The following is a 13791-nucleotide window of genomic DNA, read 5'->3' on the forward strand; positions in this document are numbered from 1 at the left end:
TTTCTGTATAATACAGATAATAGATAATAGAAATATGTACATGTATATATGTATATATGTGTGCATGTTTCAAAAACAGTTACATATATACCCAAGTAAGTATGCGAATGTATGAATTAATCACAAATTACGAGTCAGAAACAAGTAAACTTTTCTATAACCTATCTTGCATGCATTAGATTAGATCAGAAGTGACAAATTTGCTGGCCCACCAAAAAGTGTGGCCCAACCACATTAAAATATAATTGGGAAATGTTTAGTAAAAATCAATTAAAATACAATACAATGAAAGTAATGTTAGTTTGTGACTTTCTAAGGTAATATGAAGCCCACAGGGATCTACAGCTAACTACAGGGATATGGGAGCACTCTGGAAACAAACAAAAAAAAACAGCTAAATGATGGTGAATTCATTTTCAGTCCTTAAGTATCACCACAGAGATAAGTGAATACAGATTTCATTGGTTATAAAAAATTAAATTTTGTAGTTGAAACAAGGTACTTAAGGAATCCCACATTTCAGCGAGGGACCAGTTACAAAATACTAGGACATGAGGATAATGAGCTCCATGTATCAGTCACAGTTTGATTTACTTGCCAGATATTTCCCCAATATCTTGTGTGTATTATTAAAATGATTCAACTAAACCTTTCAATATGTTTAAGTGTTCATTTGTATGTAAACAAGACATATGATGAAACATAATGCCGAGTCAACTTTTCTTTGTTCTTAATCTGTTTTTTTCTAACTTTGAAAGCTGCTTTAAGTTTTTCAGGTCTCTAGGATAACTTTGCTCAAGGCAGTAATTTATTGAACCCCAATTATCTGAAGAAATTATTGTAGTTTTCTAGCACTGCCTAACTAACTGTCAGATGGAAATATCGGATTTTATTAAGAAAGTGTTGGAGGATTTTAAATGTAATGGTGTTCAAAAGAATTTTAAGGGCAAAAAAAAATGCTTAAATCCTGAGGAATAGGTAGTCCCATTACAAAGACTATCTAGGACTAATTGTCCTTGTGCTTTTAGGAAAATAATTAATGTGGCTTTTCGTCGTGTCAGCTCCCAGCATCAATTTATTTACTAGTAGCATCTTAAATTCATTACTATCCATGTCCCCAGTATTTTTTTCACTTTTTTTTCTGAATGGAATATAAATTAGATGAATGCCTACTTGTGAATTTGTTTTGCCATGCTTATCTCCCAGGAAACAGGGACAACTTTGTCCTCTAAGACTTAATTTAAAAGAAAATTTTCGTTTGTAAGTGTATGTGTATTATTAATGTATAATCTTTAATGCTCATAGGGACTTGTTTATTTAGTAGCCTCAGAGATTTCTAAGACCTAAAAATGCAACATTTAAAAGAATTTAATTTAAACAATGAATAATTTAACCAGGATATCTTATCTGAAGCTAAATATATTTCAGACTGAATCTGCATTCTACAATCTCAAAATAAAAAGCAAGAGACTCAGTCATCCAGTTGCTTCATCTATATGATGTTAAATATTTATGGTAGTTCTGACTTCTAGATGTTTGGAATCATGTGCTGATTCAATATTCAGTTTTTATCCAAATATTTTGCCATAGTAGTCAGAGCCTTAGATTTTTATTAGAAAAGTGACAGATAACATTTTGTTTATTCTAGGAGCTCTCGTTTTGATTTTATTTGATTGATTACTTTTTATTGGTTAATTTTTAAAATTGATTATTGATTTAATTTATTGATTACTTTTTTATTTTTATTTTTTAAGTAGAGGATCTTATAGTACACTCCCAATTAATTTCAGAGAGGACTAAACTACAGCCTAGAACCTACTGAGACCTTCCCCTCTCACCTCAGACATTTGTTAGCTTTTGATACTATGTAATAAAGTCATTTAATCTCTTGGGCCTCACTATATTCATCTATAAAATGAGGAGGCTGGAATCACTGACCCAAGATTCCTCCCAACTTAAGTTTTAAGGAGGTCAAGGCCTTGAATCGTCTCTCCTAGGTTGGATTTCTCTTCTCTCTAGATTAGCTCTGGGACAGTCCTGGGTTTCAGAAAGAAGTCATTGCCACACTCTGGAGGGCCAGAGATGAGAATAATAGGATACTATAGTAGACATACATAGCAGGAGTAGAGGATCAAGGAGGTATGTAAGTGGGCCTTTTCACCCTTCTTACTCTGCTTTCAGGAGTGACGCACCTGACAGGCATCTTAAAACCCAAATCACTCTAGCTTTCGTTGAATGGCCAATAATAGCCTCAACTCAACCTTCCAAGGTTCGTTGTTTAGCTTTAGACAGATTAGAAAGAGTGTAAATAGCAACTGTTTCCTATTCCCGGCCAGAAACTCTGAGGGTCTTCCCTTCCCAGACTGATATCTTTGTGATGGTAAATTAAGCCATCTTTTGCCTCAACTCTCATCTAGCCCTTAATCATTGAATGGGCAGACAAACTGAGACCTGGGAAAGACCTTATATATTTTAGATGTGAATAAAATAGCAAATATTAAGTAAATGTAAATTAACAAAGCTGATAGTACTTTTAGAACCTACTGTTAAAACAAATAAACTCTAGAATGTAATCAGCTACCTTTTTTTCCACTAACTTAATTATTCTCATTACTAACTTTTTCCCTATTTTTCACTGTATTCAGGATCTTAGAGACTTTAGACTTCTTTCTTTCAGTTTTGTAATTTCCATATCTAAGCTTTATGCTCAGCCCTCTAAATTTCAGAGCTTTAGGTGATCTTAGAGCTCCAGTAACTTCTTTCTCAGCTGCCAACTTTGAATATGACTTCTTTCCCAATCTCTGTATTTCTGTTAATCATTCTTTTTTTTATGTTTTTTCTTAATTCAGTCATCAGTAATCCCAAATATCTCAAGATGCAAAGAAGCAAAACCAAACTTCTGCCATATAAAGTGAATATATATAATGTACATTGTATATAATACATATACATATATACATACCTATAAATCAATCAATCACTAAGTGTTTATATATACAGGCACTTTGCTAAAGGCTGGGGATATAAAAAAAGGCAAAAGACAGTCCTGCCCTCAGGGAGCTTATGATTGAATGGGGGCAATAACATACAAACAACTATGAACAGGATAAATAGGAAATAATTAAAAGGGAAAAGGCACTAAAATTAAGAGAGTTTGGGGAGGCTTTCTGTAAAAGATGGAACTTTAATTGGGACTTAAAAGGAGCCAGGAAAGTCATTAGGTAGTATGTTATGAAGGGCTTTAAATGGCAGAAGACTGTAATTATCCTCAAGGATGTCTTTAGGCTCTGGGCATTTTCTTTGGCTATGTCCCATGCCTAAAGATGGAGCGTCTTGTTTTAGAAACATCAAGGAGACCAGCGTCACTGAATCAGAGTACATGGTGGGAATGAGGTATAAAAAGACTGGACAGGTAGAAGGGGGCTAAGTCATGAAGGGCTTTGTATGTCAAAAAGAGGATTTTGTATTTGATCCTAAAGGCAATAGGGAGCCAGTGGAGTTTACTGAGTGACATCGTCAGACCTGCACTTTAGGAAAATCACTATTGGCTGGATGGAGGGTGGATTGGAGTGGGGAGAAACTGAGGCAGGCAGACACACTAGCAGGTTATTGCAGTAATCCAGGAATCAGGTGATAAGGAGTATCACCAGAGATATGACATTGTCAGAGGAGAAGGGGATATATATTGGAAAGCTGTTGAAAAGGTGAAATCCACAGTCTTTGGCAACAAATGGGATATAAGGGGATATACTTATACATATAAAACCACTTTATATAGAAGAGGTTTATATATATATGTGTGTGTATATGTGTGTGTGTGTGTACTATATATTGTGCACAGACATATATACGCACATATATATTTAATATATATATAATACATACATGTACTTCTCCAGGTAATAATGAATTGTATATTTTTTATTCCTTCTACACATACCCACACTTCCTTCTCTGTAGCTTTTAAAATTATTTATTGATGTTATTTTTCTTCTTCATCTATCATTGCCTGCCTTCTTCCTAGCTTTCCTTTATAATAAATACATATAATGGAACAAAATAAATCAACCTTTTGACCATGTGTGAGATTGCATATATCCATCATCCCTCTACCAAAAGGTAGAAGACATGCTTCATCATCAGGCTTTTGAAGTCCATGTTTTAATCAGAATTCTGAGGTCTTTCAGATTTGTTTTCCTTCACGTTAGTAATAGTCATCATGCAAATTTTTTTTCTGGTTCTGCTCACCTTTTTCTGCATCAGTTTGTTCAAGTCTTTTCTATATTTCTCTGAATCTGTCATATTCCCCATTTCTGAAGGTCCAACAAATTTTCACAGCATTAATAGACCACATTTTTTTCCCACAATTCTTCCCTTGACACGTACTTATTTTATCTCTAGGTTTGTTTGTTTTTTAACCACAATAAAAAAGTACTTTTATAAATATTTTCGTACAGGTAAGTCCTTTCCCTCTGTCCATGACCTCCTTGGAGTACATGCCTAATAGTATGTCTCTTGCTTAAAGAGTATATATAATTTAGTGACTTTTTAAATATGATTCCAAATTGTTTTCCATAATCCACTGTCATCTCATCTTACAACCCAATAATTTCTATTTTCATTTTTTCTCATCTTTGCCAATCTGATAGGTACAAAATGGAACCTCAATGTTATTTAGATTTGCATTTCTCTTGTTTTAATGACTCAAAGCATTTTATGCAGTTTTTGATAGCTTAAAATTCTTTATTTGAGAATTCTTTTTCATATATTTTCTACTTATCTATTATTTCAGTTTATTATAAAACATCTTTTAATATTATATTATATAAATTCTTCATATAAATTTATGTAACTTGGTTATTAGACCCCTTTATCAAAGAAATTTTTTGTGAAGATTTTTTCCCAAATTGTTTCTGTTTTCATTCTAATTGCATTTATTTTGTCCATGCAGAAGCCTTTCAATTCTATGCATATCCTCTGTTTCTTAACACTAAGGATAGTACTATATATAATTATAATATATATTTCATTTCAACACTACATATGTGTTGTATTGGATTAAATGGATTAAGCAGCTTTGTAAAATAACACTCCATCTTTAGGCTCTGGGCATTTTCTTTTAACACTATATTATATTATTTCAAATATAATGTAGTGTTTAAGTGAAATATACATTATATAGTGTTGTAATGAACACTGTAATATATTTGTAACACTGTAAGATACACAGTAACACTTACAGTCTTACAAATATATAATATATATTTCATTTCAACACTAAGGACAACCCTAAGGACAACTCATTTTCTACTGCCTCTGAGGATACTACACTACCTCTGAGCAGTGGATTAAGCAACTTTGTAAGATAAACTAGACATTTTAAAGAACCTTCCCAACAATGCAATGTAATGATTATGAGATTTGGGGGATGCTAATCAGTAGGTAGAATGTGCCATGAGGCACATTTTTTTGCATCATAAAAAATTTCTAACAGTTAGAACAATTTATTGAATTGATCATCCCAAGGTATGGAACTCCCTGTTACTGAAAGTATTCAAACAGATGCTATCAATCAGGCATGCGCTAGTAAATATTTAACAACTAGATCTCTGGGGTAGAAGGGCCAGGGGGAATGTATGCACAACACATTTTAAAGTGTAACCTACATTATTAACATTTTCTCCATCACTTTATTAAGTCTAGACAATCAACAGAACAGAAAAGCAAACCCTGATTTGTAGCATTTGCTGTTTTCTGAGGTATAAATGTTCACATGAAAATTTAATATTTGATTCTCAAAAGCTAGTTTGAGCTGACTCTACTGTACCCAAGAGACTCCAAAACTAGAAAGTTGGACTGAATGAATTCAAGTTCATCCATCCAAACTATAACGTTTTATGGTTCTTTATGTTAGTCTTAGGATACCCGTCTTCCTAAGAATTAATATCAACATGTTTTGGTTTGCATTTATGAATTATTTCAGTGGCAGAATTTATGGCTATTGATCATTACCCTCATGTGAACTTTTTCTTGATGGTAAACATTCAATGTCTTACAGAGTACTCTTGCTGTGATAGCAAATGTCAAAAAACTCAACATATGTTCCCTCGTCGTTGGGTTGATGTGTTTTGCTTTGCTTCTGGGCGGCAAGGAGTTTAATGAAAGATTTAAAAACAAATTGCCAGCACCTATTCCTCTAGAGATTGTCGCAGTAAGTCAAATATCTCTTCAAAATAAATTTTTGTTGATATCTTTTGCTTTTACATTGCCTAAATTTCCCCTTCTGTCCCTCTTGCGCCTTTTCAAAGAGCCATCCCTTATAACAAAGAATTTTTTGAAAAGGGTGAAGAGAAGAAAAAATCAGTAAAACATATGAATACATTAAAAAATGGCAATGTATACAATGTTCCACACCTGTATACCCTCCACCACCTCTTCAAAGGAGTAGGAGGAGGTGTTCTCTCTTACCTTTTCTTTGGAGCCAACCTTGTTCTTTGTACTTTTGCAGCATTCACTTTTGTTTGTTTCATGGTGTAATTGTTCTTTCTATTTGTATTGTTGGGGTCATTATGTGTGTTGTTTTCAGGCTTGGATTATTTCATTTGGCATCAGGACAAGTAAGCCTTCCATACTTCTCTGTATTCATCATATTTGTCATTTCTTACAGCACAGTAATATTCCATTATAATCATATACCAGGATTCATTTAACCATTATCCAATCAATGGATATCTGCTTTGTTTCCACTAATTTGCCACCACAAAAAGTGCTGCTATAAATGTTTTAGTATATATGGAACCTTTATTTTTAGCAATGGTCTCCTTAAATACCTGGCAGTGGAATCTCTGGGTATGGAAATTTTAGCTGCTTTATTTTTATAATTCCATATTGCTTTCCAGAAGGATTGTACTAATTCACAATTCCACCAACAGTGCTTTTTTTTAAAAAAAATTAAAGTTAAATACACAATAAGAAAAGAAAAAGAAACATATTATAAATTTAAATACGAAATAAAAAAGGGGAAAAACGCATTGCCATGTGCACAGCAGAACATGAGAGGATTCACAACAGTGCTTTAATATACCCATCTTACACTTTCTACACTGACTATTCTCATCTTTTGTCATCATTACCCAATTTTTTACCTAATTTTCTGAGTATGTTTTTTAATAAATGTTTTATATTAGCTATATTGTTGTTAACAGTTTGCCATCTTTTGAGAATTGTTTGTTCATATCATTTGACTATTTATCTATTGGGGAATGGGCTTTTGGTCCTATATATATATCTTGGATACAAACCCTCTTTGAGAAATCTGATGCAAAGTTGTTGGGATTTTTTCCCATTCAATTAATTATTTGGGTTTCATTTTGATGCATTTTGTTTTAATATTAAAAAGTCATTTTCTGATATATCCCTTCACCACGTTGAACTCTCCCTTGTAACATAGAAAAATGCTTAAACAAAACCAACTGACTACAGAGACTATATGTGGTGCCTCTAATATAGGAAGAATAGAGATATGTTTCATGATCTTTTCTCTGGAACTTGGGTTAGTCATTGAAACTAATCAGAGTTCATCTGCCTTTTGCTGCTCTTTTGATTTACATTCTTGTAGTCATTACATATATTATTTTCTTGGTCCTGCTTACTTCATTCTGCATCTTTTCATACATGCCAGCAAGTTAGTTTTAAAGAAATGGCCATGCTCATTGCATTTGACTCTGTTTGTCCTGCACTCACATTTAAAATTTTATGTAGAAGTCATCAAGCATCAATGTCTATGTTGTCTTGATATGGGATATGTTGTCAACTTCCTGCTCTTTTTCTTTTATTTTCTTCCTTGCCTCTCACCAAGAGTGACCCTCAACATTCAGCTATTCTATGTTAAACAGTGTTCTGTTATAGAAAATACAGATGTGTTGGCATTAGAACAAGACTTAAGCAAAATGGTGGCCCATGTCAAGCATATTTTAAGTGTTCACAGAATTCCACTTCCAATCCTGCCTCTGTGACTGAAGGTGGAGAGAAGATGGATATAGTCTGCTGATGTAAAGACTTCTAATAGCATCCCTCTTTCCCCTCAGTCCTTTTCCCTAATAACTAGCGTTAGGTGAGACATAGAATCAAGAGTATATGGACAGGAAATTATAGCACTGAAGAGCTCCTTCTTACCGTGGCTGGTACCTAGAGTTCCCTGGTTAGAGCTTCCCTTTATTCACTTCACATGATACCTTGTTTCTGAAAAAGAACTGGCTCAGGGAGAGTACCCCTCTTACCTTCCTTTGGGTATATTCTGGTTTTCCTTCTATCTGTGAGGTTTATATGTGTAATTTCCCGTGATAAGATGTAAGCACCTCTAAAGCAGGGACTGTTTTCATCTTTGCATCTTCAGCTACTTGCACAGTGCCTGGCACACATAGGCATTTTTAATCAATTTTGCTTGCTTCTCTTTGCTTGATTGCTTTAATTGACCCAAGCAGCCACACACCATAATATAGAGTGAGAATTTTTTTTAAAAAAAGGCAGCTATTGTATGTAAAAACAGTAAAGTGAATCTTATTTATTTATATTAGAAAAATTAGAAGGTACAATGGCTTAGCTATATTTATTCTTTTAAGAGTAAGTGTTATGAATGAGAATTAGTCAGACACAAGTTTGGGGGGTTTGTTTCTGCAGCTGTGTATTTTTAATTTTGAAGGTAAACGAATTTGTTCCATTTTTAGGTGATAATAGGAACTGGCATTTCAGCAGGATTTAATTTAGAAGAATCATACAAAGTGGATGTTGTTGGATCACTCCCACTGGGGTAGGGAATATATGTTTTTATTTTGAGCTGGAATGATCAATGAAAGTATTGTTAATCTACACTATTGCCTACTAGTATACATTCACAACACAGTTACAGATCATTTCTTTCTTATATTTTAAGTAGCTTGATTTGAATATAGTACACTTTCACTTAAGGAGAAATTCCATGTTATGGGTTTTAGATCTATATAATTCCCTAAAATTATCTATTATCTTTTATCTACCACTTTTCTACACATTTGTTACCTTATTTCCTTCTCACTTAATGCACAGAGTCCATTATTCTATTGTATCTTTTTTTTTCTTCTGAGAAAAAGTCTCTGAAATATAGAGCAGTACATTTTTTTTTGCTGTTAAATTCCACTGGTCTCTTAGCATCTGGCAGTCTCATTCATCCTCAGCTGTTTTATGCCATACAAGGATACCCTGAGGTGTATGGGATACAGAAATGATGTTTTTGTTGCCCAATTTCATTCTTACTCGTGGTCAGAATCCTCAGACCTCTGACTATAGTGGTCTTAATATCCCTGACAGACAAACTTGAAAGAAGGACTCATAAAATGTTGGCAAGGATTCAGCTGTCACTGATTTAATGGCAGTCATCATCACTCTATTCTTTAGTGTTCGGAGTTCCCAAGATCTTGCACAGCTTGCAACCCAACTTGGCACAAAAGACTTCCCCAGAGACACATACATCACAAAAACCCCACAAACATAGACACTCAAGGAAAGCCAAATAGGAATAATAAATCCCTCAACCCCTTCCAACAAAGTTGTAGTGCTCTGCCACAGAGAGAGCTCACCTACCTCTCCTTTCTTTCTTCCCAATCACCTTTACAACTACAGTATAATAGACCAACTTCCTGGGAGCCATAGAGTCGGGGAGATGCTGATGTCTTTCTTAGGACCCTGGCCAGCAACTGTTGTTTTCCTAAGATAGATAGATAGATAGATAGATAGATAGATAGATAGATAGATAGATAGATAGATATAGATATAGATATAGATATAGATACACACACATACATACATGCATGCATGCATATACATATATACATACATACGTGTGTGTGTGTGTGTGTGTGTGTGTGTGTGTGTACATGTGTGTGTGTAAAACAAATGCCCAGTTGTAGTAGCTTTCGTTTTCTACCACGGGTCAGGACAGTGGGACGGTATCTACTTTGGAGTGATATAAACCACTAAATTATCATTTCTCATATAACTGGGTTTTGCATAAAAAGAACTTCTTTTCACACTTGGTAAGGAATATCCATCCTTTTTACAAAACTAGATTAACAGTGTACTTCAAATTGAAGATTTCATTTATGTGATATGGAAATATTCATGGATCTGTTGATAGATAATGCTGCCAATCATAGTTTTAATAACTGTTTTACAGTTTAATATATACTTGGAGCATAGGCTCATGGTGTCTAAATGACCACCAAACTCTGAATTGAATTTCCAGAGTTTCTTATATATTCTTTAGTTTTATCAGCAAGAAGAATATAATTGGTATTTTACAGCACCAAAAAGAAAGGTAAGCATTTACATTTCAAAGGTAAGTTTGTAAATTTTGTAGCAAGCAAATGGAGATGAAAGAGATTTGCATATATAAGACAACAGAAAAGAAAAATTTATAGCAGGTCAATTTGTAAATTGATTAACAAACATTAGGAAATCTGCTCTAGAATTTACAACTAGCCAGTGTTCATTGTGAAAACATAAAGTTAATAAAACTAAGCCAGAAATTCTTCTATCCCTAACCAGTTAATTACTTGGGTTGAATTTTTAGAGTCCTCAGCTAAATTCTACACTAAAAGAAAAGGCTTCAACAGGTTATATGATTTTCTTTAACAATAAAATGGCCATGCTAGAAGCAAGAGAAAAGAAATTTTAAAATCTCAAGAGAAATTAAAACCCTTAAGAATAGTGCTACTGGGGCAGGTAGGTGACACAGTGGATAGAGCACCGCCCTACAGTCAAGAGGAACTGAGTTCAAATCCGGCCTCAGACCAAACACTTGATACTTACTAACTGTGTGACCCTGGACAAGTCACTTAACCCCAATTGCCTAACAACAACAAAAAAAGAATAGTGCTGCTCTCTGTTCAGAGGGCTTCCTACCATGTTATCACATCCATATTAAAGTAAATTCCCCGTTTCAGGTTATTAGCTCCAGCTACTCCAGATTCCAGCCTCTTCCATCTTGTCTATGTTGATGCTATTGCCATTGCAATTGTTGGATTTTCAGTGACCATCTCAATGGCCAAAATCTTCGCAGTTAAACACGGCTACCAGGTTGATGGGAATCAGGTAAAATCATAGCATTTTTATAGAACTGTTCACAAAAAAATGCAATGAGATGTTTTATTGGTTTCAACTACAAAGCTAGATGGACTTTTAAAATATTTTGATCCAAAGATTGGATAGAAAAGCAGTCTTCCTTGCTTTCACCCTATAATTAATGTTTAACAATCAGCAGCAGATATTTAGGCAATATTGGAATTTATATTCTACTTCTACCTTTAATCACATATGTGAATTAGTTGATACTAATAACCTCTTTCATCAAATTGGACTCCAAAGCATAGACTTAGGTAGACACAGGTAGGGACAACATTTGGAAAGTGGAACCACTAAGGCAGAATCCATTGCCTATGATGCTCCTTTATCCTGAAAACTTGAAAAATACATTCAAACTATGGCAGAAGTTGCTCAAGGGGGTCACTAGCTGTCATAGATTGAATGGGCTTTTCCCAAAACCTTTTTGCTTTCTACCAGGGTGTTCACAGCTTATTCATATTGACCTCTGCAGTGTTTGATTTTTAGCTATTCACTCTTCAAATAGTTCTCTAGCTGTCCCTGTTTTCAACTTTTTGAGTATCAGAGCTGCTGTTAAAGTATTTGCCTCTTGCATGAAAGGGCAGATACAATTAAAGAATGCCGGTATTAATATGGATACTGCAACATACTAGGTTCTTGATGAGACTATTCAGATACGTACAAGTTACAGTTATTAAAATACAGATTACCAATATGATCCTTAAAAAAGGACTCCTCTGGCAACCCAAAGGATAGCAGCACATAGTACTGTTAGAATTTAAGTAACATAGCAACTTTGTATACATTTACTAAAATAGAGAGTTGTGTCCATTTTGCAGGGACTCTTCTGCAAGAATTAACATCATTTATGAAATGATCCTCTGTTTGAGCTTGAAAGTTGGGGAGGGAGCAGAATGGTGATATGTGCCTCCAGCACAGGAGTAAAGAGTCACACTGCTTTTCACCCTCTCCAAGATTGTGCTAAACAATTACAGTACCTGATCTGAGAGATAAGATAGAGGCTTCTTGACCAGGCTACTATATTTGTCTTTTTGAAGAACTGCTTAGGTTTTCTTTGTCTTATTTTCATATGAAAAAGGAACTCATCGCCCTTGGCATATGTAATACCATTGGATCACTTTTCCAGACTTTCTCCATTTCATGTTCCTTGTCTCGGAGTCTTGTTCAAGAGAGTACTGGAGGAAACACACAGGTGTGTATGCAGATGGACTTGAGGGAGACATGACTGGGGTAGTAATTAATACATTTTAACCTCTCGGTTCTCTCCTGAGCCCCAGAAAAGCTACTCTGCATGCAGAGCAGAGCCAATGGGTGCTCCATGGAGTTCTACATCTCTAATCAGCTTTTTGGGGAGAAGGGATTTAGGGAGTTTACCATGAATCCTATAGTTCTTCAGAGGAAGGTGTAATTACCTGAACTGAACTGAACTACAGAAAGCTAGATCTGTAAAGAGGAGCTACTGTCCTCAACTAAATTAGATGTTTGTACAATACTCTGATTCTAGCACCTGTGTACCCAAAACTTCAGACGTGGGAAACTGTCATGTGCGGTAATGAAAACTTATCCCTGCAGGCAGTGACTCAGTATGGGAGGGATGTCAGCAGCTCTAACACCCATCCAAACTATCCCAACCTCTCATGTGTCTCCAGGCCTGCACCGGACATCTCATGAGGATGGGCTTTCAACTTCCCGTCACCCACTTCGGGCAAGGGTATTTGAAATGGTCAGGGTATTTCAGCATCTCTATATGTAACCAGGACACATAAGAGCAACTGAAAATTTTAGACAGGGGGAGGGGGCAGTGGGGCTAGGTGATGGTTTGGGTGGGTTCTGAATCCATACTTGTTTCATATCTTTACCAGTAATTTTCAAGGTATCAGACAAATGAGACCCCACCTATTAGCCTGCTTTTCTAGAAACCCCTTCAGTGCATTTTGTCTTATTTAGCTTGCAGGTTGCTTAGCCTCTTTATTGATTCTATTGGTTATATTGGCCATTGGCTTTCTCTTCGAATCATTGCCCCAGGTATGTATCTTGGGTTTGGCTTATAGTTTTGTGCATGTGCAGGAGGTTTGCTGTTGGAATGTAGGCCCAGTCCTCCAAGCCTAGATTAGCTAACAAACTGAAAATCTCTCATCATTGTGTGGGAAGTGAAATGGAAATGGGAATAGGGATGAGCAGCATGAGGGAAAAGTGATGATGTCAAAGCCGTGGGCCCTGGACTTCAGAAAAGGGGAATACATGGTCATGGTATGTTTCAGGCGGTGCTGTCGGCCATTGTGATTGTGAACTTGAAAGGAATGTTTATGCAGTTCTCAGATCTCCCCTTTTTCTGGAGGACCAGCAAAATAGAACTGGTAAGTGAATAGAGATGAATCCATCTCAGAAAATCTACAGCTTAATATGATATTTGCATATTAAGAACATTTTAACCCAATAGAAACCAGCTAGAAACGTAAAACTGTTGGACATACACCTGAACACTCATCCAAATCCTCAAGGTGGAGCTCAGAAGTAGCAACTGATTTAACAGTCTCAGAATAATAGTAATTACTGAACAGAAAATGCTAATACTTTCCAGTCTGTAAAGGTGGTGATTTAAAGATCTGATGACATACATAAAATCTATTTGCT

At 35.2% G+C, this 13791-nt stretch overlaps 1 protein-coding gene across 4 annotated transcripts in view; it reads left to right on the forward strand.

Annotated features, from left to right (window-relative positions):
• Positions 1–13791, forward strand: part of SLC26A5 (solute carrier family 26 member 5) — a 47448-nt gene that overhangs the window by 14264 nt on the left and 19393 nt on the right. For 2 of the 4 annotated variants that reach the window (XM_020984534.2, XM_020984538.2), the window contains exons 6-11: positions 6059–6211; positions 8727–8809; positions 10980–11127; positions 12236–12349; positions 13105–13182; positions 13419–13514. In XM_020984534.2, coding sequence (XP_020840193.1) covers positions 6059–6211; positions 8727–8809; positions 10980–11127; positions 12236–12349; positions 13105–13182; positions 13419–13514 — 672 coding nt within the window. The remainder of the gene's footprint in view (positions 1–6058; positions 6212–8726; positions 8810–10979; positions 11128–12235; positions 12350–13104; positions 13183–13418; positions 13515–13791) is intronic. The other 2 variants (XM_020984539.2, XM_020984540.2) reach the window with 1 other exon arrangement.

This window comes from Phascolarctos cinereus, unplaced genomic scaffold, assembly GCF_003287225.1.
Source record: "Phascolarctos cinereus isolate Bilbo 61053 unplaced genomic scaffold, phaCin_HiC Scaffold_1;HRSCAF=81, whole genome shotgun sequence".
Taxonomy (NCBI): Eukaryota; Metazoa; Chordata; class Mammalia; order Diprotodontia; family Phascolarctidae; genus Phascolarctos; species Phascolarctos cinereus.